Genomic DNA, 19,205 nt, shown 5'->3' on the forward strand with positions numbered 1-19,205 from the left:
TAGTTTATAAGGAATTATTTTACATTGCTTTAAAAGGTGGCAGTATCAGGACTTACCATTTGTAACTTTATGATAAAATGGCAAGTCAGAATTCGAACATGGGCATCATCAGCATTAGCATGATACCCAATAAACACTGGACAAACACATTGTGACATTCAAGTCACCTGTGCCAAGATATTTGACATGTGGAAATGTAAGTTTTTTTCTAAATTAATTATAACTCTTTTTCTTTCTTTGGTGAAACAGGATGACAACATGTTGTACAGTGAGAAGATTTACCACTTAATAACTCCTTGGTCAATTCAACTAAACCTTTGCAGGTCTATTTCCCCACCCACAGAATGAGGATAATACCACCTACATAATTATGCTGTTTTGAAGATTAAATGAAGTATGCTTGTAAAACAAAGTTCTCCACAAATATTCTCTGTCAGTAATAAGAACTTAATCCCATTTATTAGTGATTGAAAATGAAAAACACTTCAGCAGTACCGATGTGATTCTAAATGCTTTCTCAGGGGCTTTCTTTCGTGTGATGTTCATATCAAAAACATCTGACATAATTTGAGAACAAGATAAAAACCAAATACTACATCCTAAAAATATAAGCATTTGAAATCCTTAAAGTGTACATATTAATCTCAATATTTCACAAAAATCTGGAATGTTATTTTTACTAAAAATTCATTAAACTTAGGCCTCCATATAGAGAACACCTGCTCTTTAAAAGAGGCTTCTGGATGTCTGCCACAGTTAAGAATAATGAACTTTAATCTCCAAGGTGAGTATTTTTTTCAAGAAGGAAATGCATTCCAGAGTAAAAAAAAAACCAAAAAAAACCCACACAAAACTAGGAAATCCAACCTATCTCACCAGCCATAAATACCCTGATTCCATTATGCAAACAAGCAAAGATTTAACCAATAGTATTTACAATTTAACATTATAATCTTCTTTTTAATGAAACTTTATAAAGAAGGTGTTCTGAATGTATACTGATTTGGGATTCCAACTCTAATAATGCTTGAATATATCAAAGGAAGTGGTAATAAAAAGGAGGGAAAACCTACTTGTAACTTCCAAACTATACTATCCAATATTGTAGTAATTAGCTACATTGACTACTGAGAAATTTGAAGTAGGGGTGGTACAAACTGAAATACGCCATAGCCATGAAATGCACCCTGAAATTAAAACACCTCTGCCTTAGAAAAGAATGGAGAATATTTCACACACAATGTTTCATATTAACGATATTTAAAATTGATATTTTGGATATGTTGGGTTAAATAAAATATATTAAAATTAAGTTCACCTTTTTAATGTGGGTTACTAAAAAGATATGTGTGACTTGAATTTTATTTCCATTGAACAGCAATACTTCAATCCTAAATTGGAGAGTCCATCATTTCAATTTTCTTTCTTTTCCAACATACAGAGTTAAGAAAGTTTTGGTATCTATATTGCTATTATGGAATATGTACTCAGCTCTTGGAAGGACAGAAACTTTATATATAAAAATGGTTATACATAAAGATGAACATTAATCATTCCAAATCTCTGATTTTTATGTATAAAGTTATACTGCTCAGCAAACAAGATTTCCTATCAATAGAAATCTGTTTTATTTCAAAGTTGAGGCCTATATAAGAATCAGCATAAAAATGTTCTACTACTATTTTAATTCAGGTATTCAGTCAGACAGAAAGGGCTCCCAAAAGCAGCTTTTTGACATCTTAAAAATCTGAACACTTGCTTTTAGTATATTTTATTTGCATGACTACAAACTGATTAACAAAAGTATACTTAACCTGAACTCAAAAATATTTACCAGATTTCATCTACCTTCTTAATTTTCATTTTTAAAACTATCAAGATGAAATGTAGTGTTAATAAAATATGACTGACTGCCATGGATATCATTCTTCATCTGCCCCTTAACTCACCACCAAAAAGAGGGTGAGCCCGGATGGCATGGCTCATAGGTTGAGCATCGACCTATGACCCAGGAGATTGAGGTTCGATTCCCAGTCAGGACACATGCCGGGGTTATGGATTTGATCCCCAGTGGGGGGCATACAGGAGGCAGCCAATCAATGACTCTCTCATCATTGATGTTTCTGTCTCTCTCCCTTCCTCTCTTTGAAATCAATAAAGATATATTTAAAAAGAAAAAAAAAAGTGAGAAAATAATGCTTTTTTCCTTCTTTCAGGATTAAAAAAATATATATAACATTTAAAAAACATGTAATAAAGATAAACTATGTCTACCAAAAACTCAATGTTTATTTTACTGATAAAGAAATAGAGTGTGCAATATAGAAACATGCATAACCTAAACTATTAAATTTTATCATTATTTATAACTTCTCATAGAGCACAATTTTATTTTTTTAGATAATATGAAAAGGAAAAAGAAATAATTGCTATCAAATATGCAAATCCACAAATTCAAGTGTTCAAGATACTGTTTTAATCATATTTGTTCTTTCCTTAGTTTAGTCTACACTGGTGATTGCAACTTAAATCAAGGGAAATTAACTTAGTGTTTAAAGGAAGGTATCAATTTAGTCCTGTTGCTTGATCTAAGGTAGACAAATTACCACAGATTCTAATTCAGAAGACAATGCAAAGCAGCAAACTGTACAAGTCAGAGTGAAGACAATGACTGAAATTTTTACAGGTGATGTCAGACCTCATCACATTTCGTGAAATAGGTTTCTACAGTTTTTCACAGCTTTTTCTCAATTATCTTCTCAAATAAGATAAGGCCTAAGAAGTTCTGACTCATTAATTGGGTGGCCTCCAAAGCTGCTCTTGGGAAGGAGTGAAAAATCAAAGTATTCCTACCAATAATTCCCTAGGTATGTAAATTATTTCTTGGGAATAAATATGCATTTTCCAAAGTTCAACCCTAAGATCTATCTGTTCTTAATTACATAGAGCAAAAGTCTAATATCAGATTATGCTCTCAACCACAAAATCAAAACAAGAGGCTCACACTGAGACAGGTTGGAGGAAGAGACCGAAATCCTGCACCATTGTACTGCAAAAAGTGTGTGTGGGGGGGGGGGGGGGGAGGTCGGAAGGAAGGGTACCAGATTGTTAAAAAGTATGAACGTCCCTGGGAAGCTAGATCAGGGGTCCATGAAAGGGTTGCTTTCAAAAAGAACATATTCTTGTAGATTTTTAAAAAGCAAACACTATTTTTCAAAGTAAGAACTTATACAGGCAATTTTAATTATACCCCTGCTTAAATCTTTTCAATGGTTAACTATTTCCCCACAGAAACAATCACTGTATTAGCACAGGATTCAAGGTGTTTCATGACCTGGCCTATTTCGCTTTTCAGATTTCAATTTCGCCACTCCATGCCTCACAATCTAAACTCTCATCATCCTAAGCTACTGCTGTTATAGTTGTGCCGCATTTATTAACACATAGTATAACCACCTCATTAAACTTAGCTCATTTTCAATGGTGTACTTATAGTCCTTACATGTTTTGTTACTAAGTACACATGAGGGTTTTTTTGACCAGGGATTTCTTAAGACAAAGAAGTTTCTAGAATATTACCTAGTCAAATGTATACTAGTACCAGTTCCAGATTAGTAATACTTTAATAATTAGAAATAATTTTTCTTATTGATCTTGTTTCCATTATGACACAGTTTAATAGAAAACAGACTGGTGATCTCAAGTCCCAAATTCTATTTCTGGGTTTAATCTGAACTTTTGCAGTCAGCACTGCATTACCCCTAAGGGAAGTAATGTTATTCTAAACGAAATGCCCCTTAACCACTGAATATAAATGCCTTTCACTACTTTTCAAAAATTAAGACAAAGAAAGATATAAACATTTGATTGTTTTGCTTTTACAGTACTCCCAAAACTGCAAAATAAGTACTTATTTAGAAAGAAAACAAAATGAGGAGCCTTAACTATGGTTCTTTCTTCTGTATATAGTATGACTTTGAATATAACAAAGGCTAATATGCAGTGCCATGAGCAACATTTATATAAATTTATAAAAATATATTCAATTCAAAATGTAAATCAGTCCATTTCCATGCATACACTAATATACAGTACATACAAACAGAAGAGTTTCATTCATTCACGCTTTCCTTAAGAATTCAAAATGAGTCTTCTAGGTCTAAGTGCTTACCTTGGTGATGCACTTGGCTATCTGAAATTTGTTTTTTAGCATTTTTTTCCTTAATACTTGTAGGTAAGGAGGGATTGACCAGCGATGACCGGCCAGAAGAATGTGGTGTAGTTTCAAAATCAGATGAACAATAACAGTAATGCTGTTTGTCTGCCTTACTTTCTTGGTCAGTATCTGGACTTCTTTCTCTTTCCCCCATGGTTTTGAAAGAAGTCACTATTCACATAATTTCACAGATTCTTTTTTCCAGAAAAATCCAGACAAGCCTGAAGAGCTTAAGTCTTTAGATCCTGGTGAAAATATTTGTGTTTATACAATCTGTTTTCTCTGTGTATCTGTAGTCCACAATTCACATTAGCAACCAGAAGAAACACTTTTTCCCCTACAATTAAGGAAGGGGGAAGGAAACTCATCACATTTCATGAAATAGATTTCTACAGTTAACTACAATGAAAGATACTAAAAGCAAAATAACATACTACTTACAGTTTTTAAAAGAAGCTATAATTTAATTCATCTATATTTTCACACATAGCTATTTACAGTATTTGGAGAAAAGACAGACTGTCATAGCCGAGAGAGAGAACATGTAAAGTGCCTGACATAATTGTTTCTGAATGAATGTTTACTGTATTTGACCCCTTTGAATATTAAAATTTATAATACAAATGCTGATTTTTAACAGGTGAATAATGATCAAATAACCAGTTTTTATCTCTTTTGGGGGTGGGGTGGTAAGGAACAAGCCTGCTAATAAGAACAAGGAAAAATATTTAAGACTACATAAAAATGTAAAACTAAAGTATGTATGTAAATGTTAATCAAATTAAAACACTTAATGAAAAACATCTGCAACATGACAGAAAAATGGTTACCATCCTTAACACATAAATAAATACCTCATACCACCCACTAGAAAAATAGGCGGCCAAAAGTTAAATGGGCAAATACATGTTAAGATCCATAGCAGGCAATACAAATGATAGGCACATAAAAATACTCAACCTCAAACACCATTTTAAGCCTATCAAATTATCAAAGATTTTTCAAAACAACACTCCATGCTGCCAGAATGGCTATCAAGAAAAGAGCCACAGCCCCACAGGGCATGGCTCAGCGGTTGAGCATCGACCTATGATCCGAGAGGTCGGGGTTCAATTCCCGGTCAGGGCACATGCCTATCCCCGGTGGGAGAATTGCAGGAGGCAGCCGATGGATGACTCTCATCATTGATGTTTCTATCTCTCTCTCTCCCTTCCTCTCTCTGAAATCAATAAAGATATATTAAAAAAAAAAAAAAAAAAGCCACAGAATTTTTGGAAAAAATGTTGGCAAGATGGATTGAACTTTAATTATGCTTTTAATCTTTGATCCAATAATTCTATTCCCGGATACCAAGATGATAACCCTAAAAATAGGGGAAAAGTTATGTGCAAGTGTTTAATGAAGTACATTTGAAAAAAAAGAAGGCCCTGGCCAGGTTTTTCAGTTGGTTGGAGCATCATCCTATGCACCAAAAGGTTGTGGGTTCGATTCCCAGTCGGGACAAGTACAGGAGGTAATCAATTGATGTTTCTCTCTCACACTGATGTTTTTCTCTCTCCCTCCCTTCCTCTCTCTCTCTCTCTCTCTCTCAAATCAATAAAAACATATCCTCAGGTAAGGATTAAAAAAAAAAAAAAAAAAAAAAGCAACCTAATGTCTAACCATTGTGGAATAATTAAGAGCAATAGTGTAAAAATCAATACAGCATAATATCATGCAGCTGTTAGAAATGTTTACAAAATGTGTTAACAACGAAAAGGTTTATACTCTCGTGGTAAAGAAAAATTCAAATGGGCATATACAATGGGATCTCAACTACACACATTCATTGAAAAAACACTGAACATAGTGAGTATACGATCTTAACTCAGGAACTGAAAAAAATTTGCTAAGCAAAGGGTACGTATCACCAAAATATTGTCTGTCTGGGCAACATGAATTTTAGGTGATTTCATCTCTCAATATATTTTTATTTTTTAATAAAATGAAATCAGATTATTTTTATAATTAGAATATTTTTATTAGGAGAAACAAAAATCACATAGATGAAATTAGTGTTGAAAGTATAGTGGTTCTAGTAACATATGAAATAAGGCGTACACTAAACAGCACTACTACTGTTCACTGCAGCACCACTGCAGTGGTTAAGACCTAAAACAATCAGAATGACCATCCCTGAGGAACTGCTACATACACCTACACACCCAGACCATCAAGTGGTCCTAGAAAGCTTCAAAGGAATGAGAGCTATCTCTGATATTCTCTGCAGTCTGGGGTGATCTTTGGGATATATTAATAAAAAGGTGGAGAAAAGTATGTATATTTCCATTTATCAAAGAGGGTTATAAATATATACACCTAATTTTTTATATTTTTAACAATAGAATAAGTTAAACACCTAATTTTAAAAAGGGAGGGGTTTCTAGGGCAGGGCTGTCCAACAGAACTTCAGCAAGAATGGAAACATTCTATAATCTGTGCTGACCAATATAGAAGATGGCCACATGTAGCTATTCAACACTTAAAATGTGGCAAGTGAGACTGAGAAACAAATTTTTAATTACTTGAATTTTAATTAATTTAAAAGCCACATTTACTGCTGGCTAGCTGATTAAACAAACAGCTTTGGGGGAACAGAGGAAGCAAAGTTTAGGGCAGGGATAGGAGCTAGACTTGTAGACTTATATATGGAAATTATAATTTTTAAAAATTAGATTTTAAAAAAGCAATTCCTATAAAGAAAATGAAATAAATCAATCTAACTAGATATACAGTTTGTGGCAAAACCACACACATTAGCCAGTTCAAATGATTTTAAAATAATGATTTGATTTTATATCCCTAATTAGATATATCCTACCAACAAAAAAAAGTGCATTTTTTTCAACATAGGAAGAAACAAATATAAGCTAATAAGGGCTTTTAAAACTCTGTAGTCCAAAATTTGAATCAGGAGTGTAATTATGAATTTATGATGGATTTTATACTAAGAAAAACTATTTCCTTGCTCTGTTCATTGAAAAATCCTAAAACAAGAGACAAATTGCAAAGAATATTCCTAGCACCCAGATGTGTCAAGATACTACTTCCCTTTAAAAGGAAATAATGCTCCCAGTAAAATATCTTATTCCACATCTGAGGGAGAAAGTATATAAGATAAATCTACAGATCCAGAAATGGGGTTATACCAGAAAGGAAGCTATCAGACACTAGACAGTGTCAAAAGGGCTCAGGAGCCAACTTGAAGGAGCTCATCCTAGCAAAAGATGGAACAAATTCACCATCAATACGAATTATATCAGCAAAGGATTAAAACACATCAGATATGTTTAAATCCGTGCTCATATAATACTTTTAAAAACTAATTAGTATTTAGTGCCTGACAATCAATCTCATTCTTTGTTACAATTAGTTATTGGATCTGAAATCAGCTATTCTGACAAACACTAATATTTAAAAAAATATGTAAATTGGCCTGCAGTCATGAAAGAAAATATTTACACATTTAAAAATTGTCTAGAAAAAAAGGATGGACTAGAGCAATTAAATGACTCCACCAGTTATTGGCTATGTAAATCTGGAGAAGTCACCCAACTTCTCAATCTAAATTTGAATTTCAATTTTCTCATTTATAAAACAGGAATAACATAGTAACTTTAGAGAATTGTTGTAATGATTCAATGAGATAATTCAATCACTATCACACAATAAGCACTCAATAAATATCAACAATTATATTTACAATTCAAATATACGAAATGCTCAGTAAATTCTGATTCATGTTCCTTGTCAGTTTTAATTCCAATAATATATTTAAAAGTTGATTTATAGATGAAGGTTATTTCATTTATATGTATATAACAGAAGTAGCTCAATCATCTAAGTCAGAGGTGCCACTTAAGTTTTCATTGCAAAGGGTAGGAATCCACAAAACATTACCTGCCACTCGTCTCATGCATCAGCACTCTTCCCACCCCAAATATATGCATGTAGTTTTAAAAAATAAATAAATAAAGGAAATGTTGCCTGGCCAGTGTGGTTCAGTTGGCTCAGCGTCATCCAAAAAGGTCGCCAGTTTGATTCCTGATCAGGGCACATGCCCGGGTTTTGGGCTCCATCCCCAGTAGGGGGAGTGCAGGAGGCAGCCCACTGATGTTTCTCTCTCATTGATGTTTCTATCTCTCTCTCACTCTCCTTTCCTCTCTAAAATATCAATAAAAACATTTTTTAAAGAAAGGAAATATCCACTACCCCAAAATCCAAGTCCTGATCCCTGGGAAAACTATTTTAATGGCTTCTACTTTTATGCTTATAAATTTCTTGAATTAGCAATTTTAGACTATGAAAGATGAAGATTTAATTAACACCTCATTTTAAATGGTGAAAATATGCAACTACAGGTTGGTTATGCAGGATTTTCTCCTTAGAATTACTAATTGTCCTTTTTTTTCCCTAATTGAAAGCAAAATGCATCCCTCTTATCATCACCGATATCTACAGTTTAAGTCATCACCAGTTTAAGTCATTCTATCTACAACCTAAATTCCATTCCATTCTTCCCCTTACAGTATTTTTCATGGAGACCAGAGATTTCCTATTCTAACTTAATCCAAGTACTTTCTAGACCTGTTGCACAGCTGTCATCCTGGAATTACTTTTACTGTACTCAGGAGTTAACCCACCATTTCTAGTAGCCTACACCATCATCTTTATTAGTTTTCATTATCATTTTACTAGTTCATATCCTCAAATACCTTCTCCAGAAAGAGTATTCGGGTTAAGAGGTAAATGTTCCGAGTCCTGGCATACCTGAGAATGCTTTTGCTTTGTCCTCATACTTGATAGTTTTCAGAGGTTCTGAATTCTAAGTCATTTTCTCTCAGAACTCTGGAGGCACTGTTCCACTCTTCTAAACCCTCAGAGGTGCTTATGAGATGTGGTAGTCATTCTTTTAATCAGCATTTTTTTTTTGAGCTCTCACTATGTAACAATAATGAGAACAAAAAAATGCCTGCCCTTATGGAGTTTACACTGTAGTTATGCTCATCTGTTTCTCATTCCTTTATAAGTTATCTTTTTTCCTCCTTCAGGAGCTTTTAGGCTTTTCCCTCCTAGTATACTGAAATTTCACAATGATGTGCCTAGAGATAGGTCTTTTTCACTGATTGCCCTTTTCTCTCCCTCTTCCTTTTAATCTGGAAACTTGTATCTTTAAGTACCAGAAATGTTATGTTACCTTTTTGATAACTGTTTACTCTTTTTGAAACTTCCACTGGTTAAATAACAGACACACCCTTTTTCTTTCTGTACTATTTTCAAAGAGATTTACTCAATTTACCATCTAAATCATCCAAGTTATTTTTTTTAATTTGTGCAAACATTTTAATTTCCAAGAACTCTCTCTTGCTCTGATTTTTAAAAATTATTCTGTTCTTGCTTTACAGAGGCAATACATTTTCATTCCTCTGAAAAAACTAAAGAGGCATTTTAAGGTCTCTTCTGATCCAGAAATTGTTTCACATGGTGACATTTTTTTTCTGTTTGCCTTAGGAATTTTATTTATATATATTGCTGTTTTTATTTCTTTGAAATTAAGTTTTGGTTGTCCACTGATACTTGAAAGAAGAAAAAGGAAGAATGAATGGAAACCAGGTACAAGTGAGTAGAGTTTCCTGACAGGCACACTTTGCTTGAGGATGAACAGCAGCAAATCAGTCATTATAAAGGTGGCTCCCTAAAAATTAGAATGAGGAGGGATTATCTTGCCACAAATGTCCACCAGGGCAACTCTTTTTCTTTTTGTGCTTCTTGTGTTTGTTTTTTATTTCCAGAAGAAATCACCTCTGTATTTATGATGGGGAAGGGAGGGAGAGGTGTAGGATGGAGTATTACCCTGCCTGTCACTGTACATGGGCTTGGGTGGGAAAGAAGGCAAAACTACTTCATATGTAGTTTTTCAGTTATTCTTCGTTTCCATTTTCAATCATCTTTTTTCTCTGACTTTAAATCCCAAGATTCCCTCAGATTCTTTTGAGATTCTGTTGGATACATCAGAATCTCTCTCTGCTGCAGTTCCCTCTTGAATATTTTAGGACACAATTTTCTCTGTTCTAATCGGTTTCATCTATCACTGTTTTTTGCCTCTTTCAGAAATGTGTTGTACTTGGCTCATCTACTGAGAATCCTCTATCACTCCTTCATTGCTATACGTTTGTTCTTTTTTTCTTTAATATTATTTTAGTGTTGTCTCCAAAGAGAGAGAAAACAAATGCATATGGTCAGATCTACATCATTAACAGCAAATATGTCATTTTAAAGCCAATTATTTCTAACAATTTTTCTCACCCTTTTATGACAACTTGACATAAGCAATCATTTTTTCAAAGCCCATGAAACTACTATTCATGTACCCATTAGTTCAACAAAAAATTACTGATGATGCAGGTGCCATTTGAGACAACGAGGAAACCAAGATGAGCAAGCACACACTATGAATTCCTCTAGGGTAGGGGTGGGGAACATCCGGCCCGTGGGCTATATCATTTGGTCTGTCCCTGCCAAAGCAACCACAGGCGGGACTCGAAATTCAGTAAATCTAGGAGCTTTTTTCATAGCTAATTTTTAAGTTGATCATTTTGTATGGTCCTTGAATGTCATAAATATCCAAATGGCCCTTAGCAGAAAAAAGGCTCTCCACCCCTGCTCTAGGGCTCTTCCATCAAAGAGAAACAATTTAGAAACAGTCACAATAAATTACGGATGTATCCTTTATATATTCCCTAAAAATATTACATGCTAATTATATGAGAACACTTTCTTAATAGTGACAACAAATTCAAGAATAGCTCCAGGAACACTAGAGAATACTTTACCTGTGCCAAACTTCTGATTATTTAGGATCTACTTAAAAGTAAAATAGGGGCCTGGCCAGGTGTGGCTCAGCAGTTGGGCATCGACCTAGGATCCAGGATATGGCAGTTTGATTTCCAGCAGGGGCACATGCCCGTGTTGCGGGCTCAGTCCCCAGTCGGGGCTGTGCAGGAGGCAGCTGATCAATGACTCTCTCATCATTGATGTTTCTATCTCTCTCTTTCCCTCTTCCTTTCTCTCTCTGAAATCAATAAAGATATATTTTTTAAAAATAAAAATAAGCCAGGTATTTCTAACTTACATATACTTGTATCACCTGTACTCTTCATGAAAACAAACTAGTAGTATTCCTTAGAAAATATAGCAACCCAAAGATCTAAGCCTTCCTAGAGAATAAAAACTTAAACACTTGTGAAAGGTCACTTTTAAAAACTTGATCCTTAGTCCTTATAAAAACATCATGGCCTGGCTGACAATGATGTCAGAAAAACAGTTTAAACAAGCAAATGGGCAAACAAAAGTTAGCAAGTTAAAAAAAAAAAAGACATGAAATATTAGACCAAAAAATAAGAAATAAAGATGAGGTAAGGCAACTATTAGGATGATAACTATTAATTCTTATAAAGCATAAAAAACAAAGTACGACAGCTTAATAAGATTACATAACAATTTAGCACTGAAAGGAACCCTTGGGAATCCCTTCTTTCTTTAACTAGATTAAGGAAACTGAGGTCCACAAAAACAAGTGACTTACCCAAGATCACAATTTATCTAAGATCTCAGAGCTAAGTTAGTAAAACCTGAAATGGAGTACAAGTCTCCTGAATCTTAACTGAGTGACCTACTCAGTATTTCACTATCAGCAATCAGATGAGAACTACCTCACCTGTGAAGCACCTCCATGGGCATCTATCCCACACTGTTGCCCTCTCCTTGCTAAAACTGAAGAAGCATTTCTGCTCCTTTTTAGAGCTAAACCTTTCATCTGTCTTCTTCCCCACACCTTCTCTCCATCTCAAAATTTGTCTATCAACAAAGAGGCTCTAACAGAGCCGCTGCTTGAGTCCATGTCCGATTGCATTTACAACCCAATTTCTCTACTGCAATTTTACAATAAAAAATTTTAAGACTCATTTATAATCTAGAGCATCTTTACTTCCTTTCCAACCATGTCCTTCTGAATCTATACTAGTAAAGTTTTCATCCCCACTGAAATAGCTTTTGTCAAAACAGGCCATGATGTTCATCTTGGCTAAATCTAATAGCCAATTTTCTGTCCTATTAGTACCCTGACCTCACAGCAGCATTTCACACAACTAATCATTCCTCTCTTCCTAAAAACTCTTTTCTTACCTACCTTCAATAGCCATCCATTTATTACTACCTCACCAGCTGTCTCCTCTCAATCTCCTTTTTTAAATCTTCCTCCTATTCCTGATCTCTAAATGTTGGGATACACAAGGCACCACATACTGGTTCTCTATACTCTCTCCTTAGGTGGTGTCGTCTAGACTTCTTTTACCCTGATATCCAGATTCATATACCCACCTTCCTATCTGACAACTCCATCTAAAAGTCATTTCACACTTACATGACCAAAACTGAAATCATGATCCATCTCCCTTCTGCCCCCAGTCTTTCCTATTTTTCTGATCTCATTAAATGGCACCTCCATTACTGAATTACTCGTGTTGCAAATCTAAGGATCATTCTGGATTCCTCCATAAGCTCACATCCCACATCCAAACCATTTGTAAAACCAGGTGGTTTTATCTCCAAATATATTCCAAACTTGATGATTTCTTACCATCCCCACTGCTGCTAACCTAGTCCAAGCCACCATCTTTTTCTCACTTGAACTTCTGCAACAGTCTCCTAGTTGATATTCTGCTTTCATCCTTGTTTCCCCAGTCAGAAAAAGCTACCTGACACAGAGATCAACTGGCATTGCTCTCCTGCTTAACACCCTTCAAGGGCTTCCTACAGCCATCATATTCCTGAACCAAACCTGAAAACTCCTGCAAGATCTAGCCCTTCTTGCCTACTTCTTCATCCTTATTTCATGCAACTCTTCCCTGCATCTGCTTTTTCAGCCAAAGTGGCCTCCTTTTGTGCCTCAAAGATGCCAAGCTTGTTGCCAACTCAGAGACTACTTACTTGCTGCACCCTTTATCTAGAAGGCCCTTTCCTTAGAACTTTACAAAGACGGGTCCTCCTCTTTATCCTGTTCATAGCACAAATGCCACTTGCTCAAAAATGGCTCCCATGACAGTTCTATTAAAGTGAGCCCAGTTACTCTATGTTATTACTATTTTATTTTTTCACAGACCTTGTTACTTTTGGAAATAATCTTACATTTATTGTCTCTCCCACTAAATATAAGAACCATGAGAACAGAAATCTTTTCTGTCTAGTTTACCATGGCAATCATAACACCATTTATTAATTTTTTGAGGAATAAAAGATTATTCTGCAATGCTATTCCAAACAGAGTATTAACAGTTTCATTGTATAAAATTTGCCTTTCTGTTTTAAAGGAAATGTTAAATCTTCCCTCTTTCAAATAATTGCATAAGGCTTACTTAAATCTCTAAAATTCCTAAGAGAAAAGTTAGCAAATCAAAAGGTTTTGCTCAGAACCATTATCATAGTAAAGTTGGAATATTATTACTGGGTTAATTTGAAATAATTGAGATGACCGCCCTGGCTGGTATGGCTCAGCTGTTAGGGCATCATCGCTTGCACGGGGGTGGGTTACTGCTGGGTGCAATCCTGGTCGGTGATTGGGATACACATGCCCAGGTTGTGGGAGCTTGGTCCCAGTGGGGAGGGTGTGGGGTGATCGACTGGCTCTCACATTGTTCCTCTCTCTCTCCCCTTCTCTCTAAAAATCAAAAAATCTTTAAAATAAATAAATAAATGAGATGGCCTAATAGGGCTTCAGACTAAATTTCACTTGTAGTCACAACAATAATTTCTATTTGACTAATATAAACTACTCACAATATACTAAATAAAATTATTTTTATCTTAAAAGAAAAAAGTTATGAAGATTAATAGAACGTTGAAGATTTATATTCCATATATAGTTCTTCAGCTAACTAATTCTTTGTGACTGAGAATGGATCAGTTAACAGTTGTTCATTTGTTTCCGCTACCTGTATAGGGGTACTATATAAAAACAAACAAGTAAAACTGTAAGTCTTGCCCACTTCTAACCCCTAAGAATTGTTTATTTTCTAAAACTGGCCAAGAGTGCTATCATGGCAATGCTAGGAAACTTATCAAATCTAACACTAGACATTTTTCATCCAAAGACAAACTTTCTTCCTAAAAAAAAGCCCCAAATAGTATATGTCACACAAAACCGGTCAGAAAAAAGATTAAGTTCTTTCAGTACCAGAACGCCTCCTTTATGTACAGTTTCAAATGACGCTGAATGTAAATCTAAATTATAGAATCCAATGTATATGGAATATCATAATGATCCTATGATTTCTGCGACTTTAAGACAGGTTTCAAGGAAATAAAACTGTATAAAATAACTGTTCCTGTCATTTCCCTGTGTTCGGCTTCTCTGTATAAAACACTGCTGCCTGGTTACCTCTGCTGCTGGTAAGAGCTCACACAACAGGCAGCTAGATGAGTATAACAAAAATAAAGAGATTAAAAAATATAAATAAGGAGATCTCTCCCCCCCAAAAGAAAAATAACCTAAGATGAGATAAAGGTAAAAACAATATTGCTGCACTACAATTACAACTGCGTCTCTCCTACAAAGGAGAAAAATGATTAAGAAACAAACCAACTAAATTTTTCCATTCCTCTGCTTATATGTTCCAGGATATTCCTAAGGCATTTCCTTATCCTACATTTATTTACATGACACCTACTCTTGCTTTAAAAATCAAACTATGCTTAGATTTTAAGTATGGTTTCCTAGATACACGGTCAGATCACAGTAAATGCTAGACTTAAAATTTAAGACATAATCAGTTTCTAAAGCATCTTAACTACAGTACGTATTCCTAAAGCTTAGTCAGTCAAATGAAAACATCACAGAATATTCATTCATGCATTGGGTTTTTACTGAACACATACTAAGTGTCAGGCACTGAACTATGGATGGAGCTGGAGATACAAGAATGGTAATTCAGACAACTCCCAGCCAAGAAGAGAAAGGTCACACAAGAGTGTATATACTTATGATAAAGAGACGTAAAGGAGGCCAAGTAACTCAAAACTAAGATTAGAGGACAGAAGGAAGTTTAGAAAAGTTTACAGAGGCAATAATGCCTAAATGAAAACTTTAGGTACTAGCAGAGATTAAGCACAAATATGATTTGGGTTATATTTTTGTGTTTTAGGAAGGTGGGATAGATGAGGTTAGTAAAAGAAGGCAGCTGGTGAGGGAAGACCTTATTTCAGTAAGAGGAAGCAGCATGTGCAAAAGTAAAAGGCATAAAGCTGTTGGCTTCTAAGTAATCAAGGCCACTCCTGAATACATCGAGGTAGAAATGCAGCTTCATCTCTGGGCTCCTTGGGGGGTCACTGCCTCCTGGGTTACTCACCACACCTGGGGAAGCCTTTTCTTCAGCCATGCCAGAGAGATTTCGGTTTCTAAGTACCAATGTTCTCACGTTTCCCAGGCTCGTTAGTTTTCACAATAGATGTAGTGAGGTCGGAAAGAGGGTGAGGACTGTGGAAACAGAGAAGGGCACACTGTGGGGCATGGAGCCCACAGCACCATCAGCTGCAGCAGAGGGACTCACGCAGCTGCAATGAGTTCCACAGGTGCAGTAGCCCTTCTGATGGTACTTGCAGATGGTGGATGGCTTGCTGCTTGCCAAGTCATGTGAGAACAGGCATTGGTTTCCTTCCCGACACACACCATGGCATATAATTAAACTGCAAATAGTTTACAACTGTGCTGTCCAATATAGTGGCTTCTGAGCACTTGAAATGTAGCTAGTCAGTTAGATATGCTATAAGTGTAAAATACACAAGGGACTTTGAAAACTCAGTACAAAAAAAGGAACATAAAGTATCTTTAATAATCTCTTTTATATTTGTTATATGTTGAAGTAACATTTTGGATATTTTGGGTTAGATAAAATATATTAAAATTAATTTCACCTGTGTGCATTTTCTTGCGTGGCAACTGAAAAAATGTTAAATCATGTATATGGTTTCTGTTATATTTCTATTGGACAATGCTGGTTTAGAATGACTGCACTGGCTGGGAAGTCATGGTAAAGTAATAAGTGGAAGAAACCATTACAAGAAGGATCTTTATGTCATATTAAGAAGCTGGTTGGAAACAAAGGATCTTCAGTAGGAATAAAATGATCAGATTTACAAAGATCCATCTCCAACCTAAGAATTAGAGGGCAAATAGGCTGAAAGACGACGAGCTGGTCTTGAAATTAAGTGGCAAGTAATAGTGGTCTGAATTAAGGTAGGGTAACGAGAGATATAGAATGCAGAATTGATTCAGATATGTTTATCAAGTAAAGAAAACTGGACTTGTTAATGGAGTATATGTGGAGTATAAGAAGAGAGCAGAACCTAAGTGAATTCCAAAGTTTGGGGCTTCCAAAATTGGCTAACTATGGTGCCATTCAATAGGACAGGCTTGATGGTGATGGTTTCACTATCTGGTATACCGAGTTTAGAATTAGAATGGCTGTGGGAAATCTATGTGGAAATACCAAAAGTTACCTGCACAAATATGGGGCTAATTCAAGAGTTCCCAGAGACAGAGAAGAAAAAAAAGAGTATATTAATAAAATCTAGATGGTGGGAGCCAACACTACCAAAAGTGTGAGGATGAACTCAGCCAAGAAAAGAACACACAATGAAGAGAAGGCAGAAGACTGAATTATGAGGAAACACAATAATTAAACGGTGGGTAGAGGAAGAGGATCCCACTAAGGAGATGAAGAACGATAAGGCAGGAGAAGAGCCAGGAGAAAGGGTAGCATCTTTATCATAATGGACTTTTACTGTGTCTTACAAAAGTACAGTTCCATGACTGCTTAAAAGAAATGTGACTCTGACAAAAGAAAAACCTCTTTTCAAAAGTCACCAATTACTTTTTGATATTTGAAATAACAACTTGCCAACTTAGAGAATCAAAACAAACTATTATTTCCTATTATGTATTTGGATAGCATGAGACGAAATCTCAAAGTGAAATATTTATAATACTAATAAAATTCAAATGTGGAACTACAACTTTAAAAAATATAGATTTAAACCATGCAAAAAAAAGAAAGAGAAAATAAAGGATCTGTAGAACCATAGCTTTTTGCAGTTTTACTGTTTTCCAAATACATGTGGCGCCCTCCCACTCAGCCCAAATCATTTAGATGATGACTTTTGATACCAAAGAGATATCTAATCCATTTCTAACCTGAATCTGAAGGTAAAGAATAGCCATAAACAGTATGTGCCCAAGTCTATTTTCCTAGGGATAGGAACCAAAACTTTCTTCAGACTTTCAGAGGGGACTCCAAGAAGAAAAAGATTAAGAAAATCGCCAGTCAGTGCAGCCCCCATCGAATAGCTCGCACAAACCAAATTCCAGTAACGAATCCACCTTAACAAAACCAATTTTCTTCATTTACCCAAGTACAGGTATGAACATCTCAATAAAATTAATCCTCACAATAGCTACTATTTCCATTCCCAAATGGGAAAAAAAAAACACAAAAAAGAAATACGACGCAATTTGTTAATAGCCAGTAATTTGTTACCAACCGATGTTAGTAATTTGTCCAAGGCTATCAAGTGAAATGAGAGGGATTCAAACGCAGGTAAACTGGAGCCACGCTCTTCGTCACCGTCCAGCCCTGTCCCTTGGCCCTGCCCCTGTGAAGCACCCACGCCGGCGCACCGAGGCCGGGAAGGCACACTTTCGCCAACCCCTTTTCCCTCCTCTCATCCCATCCCTGAAAGAACTGTAAAACTTTCTTTTCCACTCTTCAGAACCTTTCCACTCTAACCACAGTCTCACTCTCGCATTCATTTATTACCCCAGAGTTACCCAAAGCTGCACAGCCTCCCGCCCTCCGTCCCCACGGGCCTCAGGGTTTTCAAATCCCGCCCGGCGCCTTCTCCACACCCAACGCAGCTCCCCGCGTCCCTCCTAGAGAACAAAACAGCCCTCCCCCAGCTCCTCCTCCCCACTGGCCAATCCCGCACCTGTGGTGAACCTCCCCGCCTCCCCGCGCTTTCCCAGCTGCGGCCAGTTCATCAATTTTCCTAAGACTTTCCTCTCCCGCCGCCGCGTCCCTAAACCCTCCTGCATCCCTAATCCTTCCATCCTTCCCGCTCCAACACCTCCACTCGCACACTCCCACTCGGGAACGCCGCACCGCCCGCTCCCCACGCTGCCGTCCCACCTCGTACCCCGCAACTCCCCACGGCCTCCCCGCCCCCGCAGCCCACCCTCCGCCCGCCGCGGCCTCGTCGCGGCCGACGCGGCGTCTCACCTCCCCGCCTTCTCTCTGGGCACCAACTCCCGCCGGGGCCGCTGCCTGAGGCCGCCCGACAGTGGCCTGCCGGCCCCTGCGGAAGCCGGGGACGCTGCGGGGCGGCGCCGAGGGAACCGGGGTGCGGGAAATTTGAACACTGGCTCGAGTAGGGGCGGGACGGTAGCTCCGGGGCGGCCGCGGCGTGGCGACTTGGGCTCCAAGGTAACGGAGGCGGAGGCCCAGGTTCCACTGCGGGAGGGCCGCAGCCAATGGCGCTCGCGCCGAGCTCCCATTGGCCTCTGTTGCCAGGGGGCCCATTCTATTGGCGCCGGTGGAACTGGAGGGGGGGCGCTGAGAGCGGGAGAAGGCGGCCATTGGCTAACCGCTCCGGCTGCCGTGGCCGCCGCGCGCGGGGCGGTCTTTCGTGCCGAGCTCCGCGGGGCGCGCCTGCGGCCCTTTAAACGGGGTGGAGGCAGGCGCCGCGGCCGCGACCAGGCCCCGCGCGGTGGGAGCGGGTTGGCGCGCGCGGAGGCCGCAGGGGATTCGTGAGACTGCGCAACTGCAAACAGCAGTCCCCTTTGGAAATCGACTGGAAGGAATTATAAACACACAGCCCCGGCCGGTGTGCTCAGTGGTTAGAG

General features: G+C 37.4%; 1 protein-coding gene across 1 annotated transcript in view; it reads right to left on the minus strand.

Annotated features, from left to right (window-relative positions):
* LCA5 (lebercilin LCA5) overlaps positions 1-18,797 on the minus strand; it is a 32,375-nt gene extending 13,578 nt beyond the window's left edge. The window contains exons 1-2 of the mRNA XM_081139924.1: positions 18,583-18,797; positions 4,172-4,553 (exon numbers count right to left, since the gene is read on the minus strand). Of these exons, the coding sequence (XP_080996050.1) occupies positions 4,172-4,370 (199 nt within the window). The 5' untranslated portion in view covers positions 4,371-4,553; positions 18,583-18,797. The remainder of the gene's footprint in view (positions 1-4,171; positions 4,554-18,582) is intronic.
* Between the last annotated feature and the right edge of the window lie 408 nt (positions 18,798-19,205).

This window comes from Miniopterus schreibersii, assembly GCF_964146895.1.
Source record: "Miniopterus schreibersii genome assembly, chromosome: 6".
NCBI classification, from domain to species: domain Eukaryota; kingdom Metazoa; phylum Chordata; class Mammalia; order Chiroptera; family Miniopteridae; genus Miniopterus; species Miniopterus schreibersii.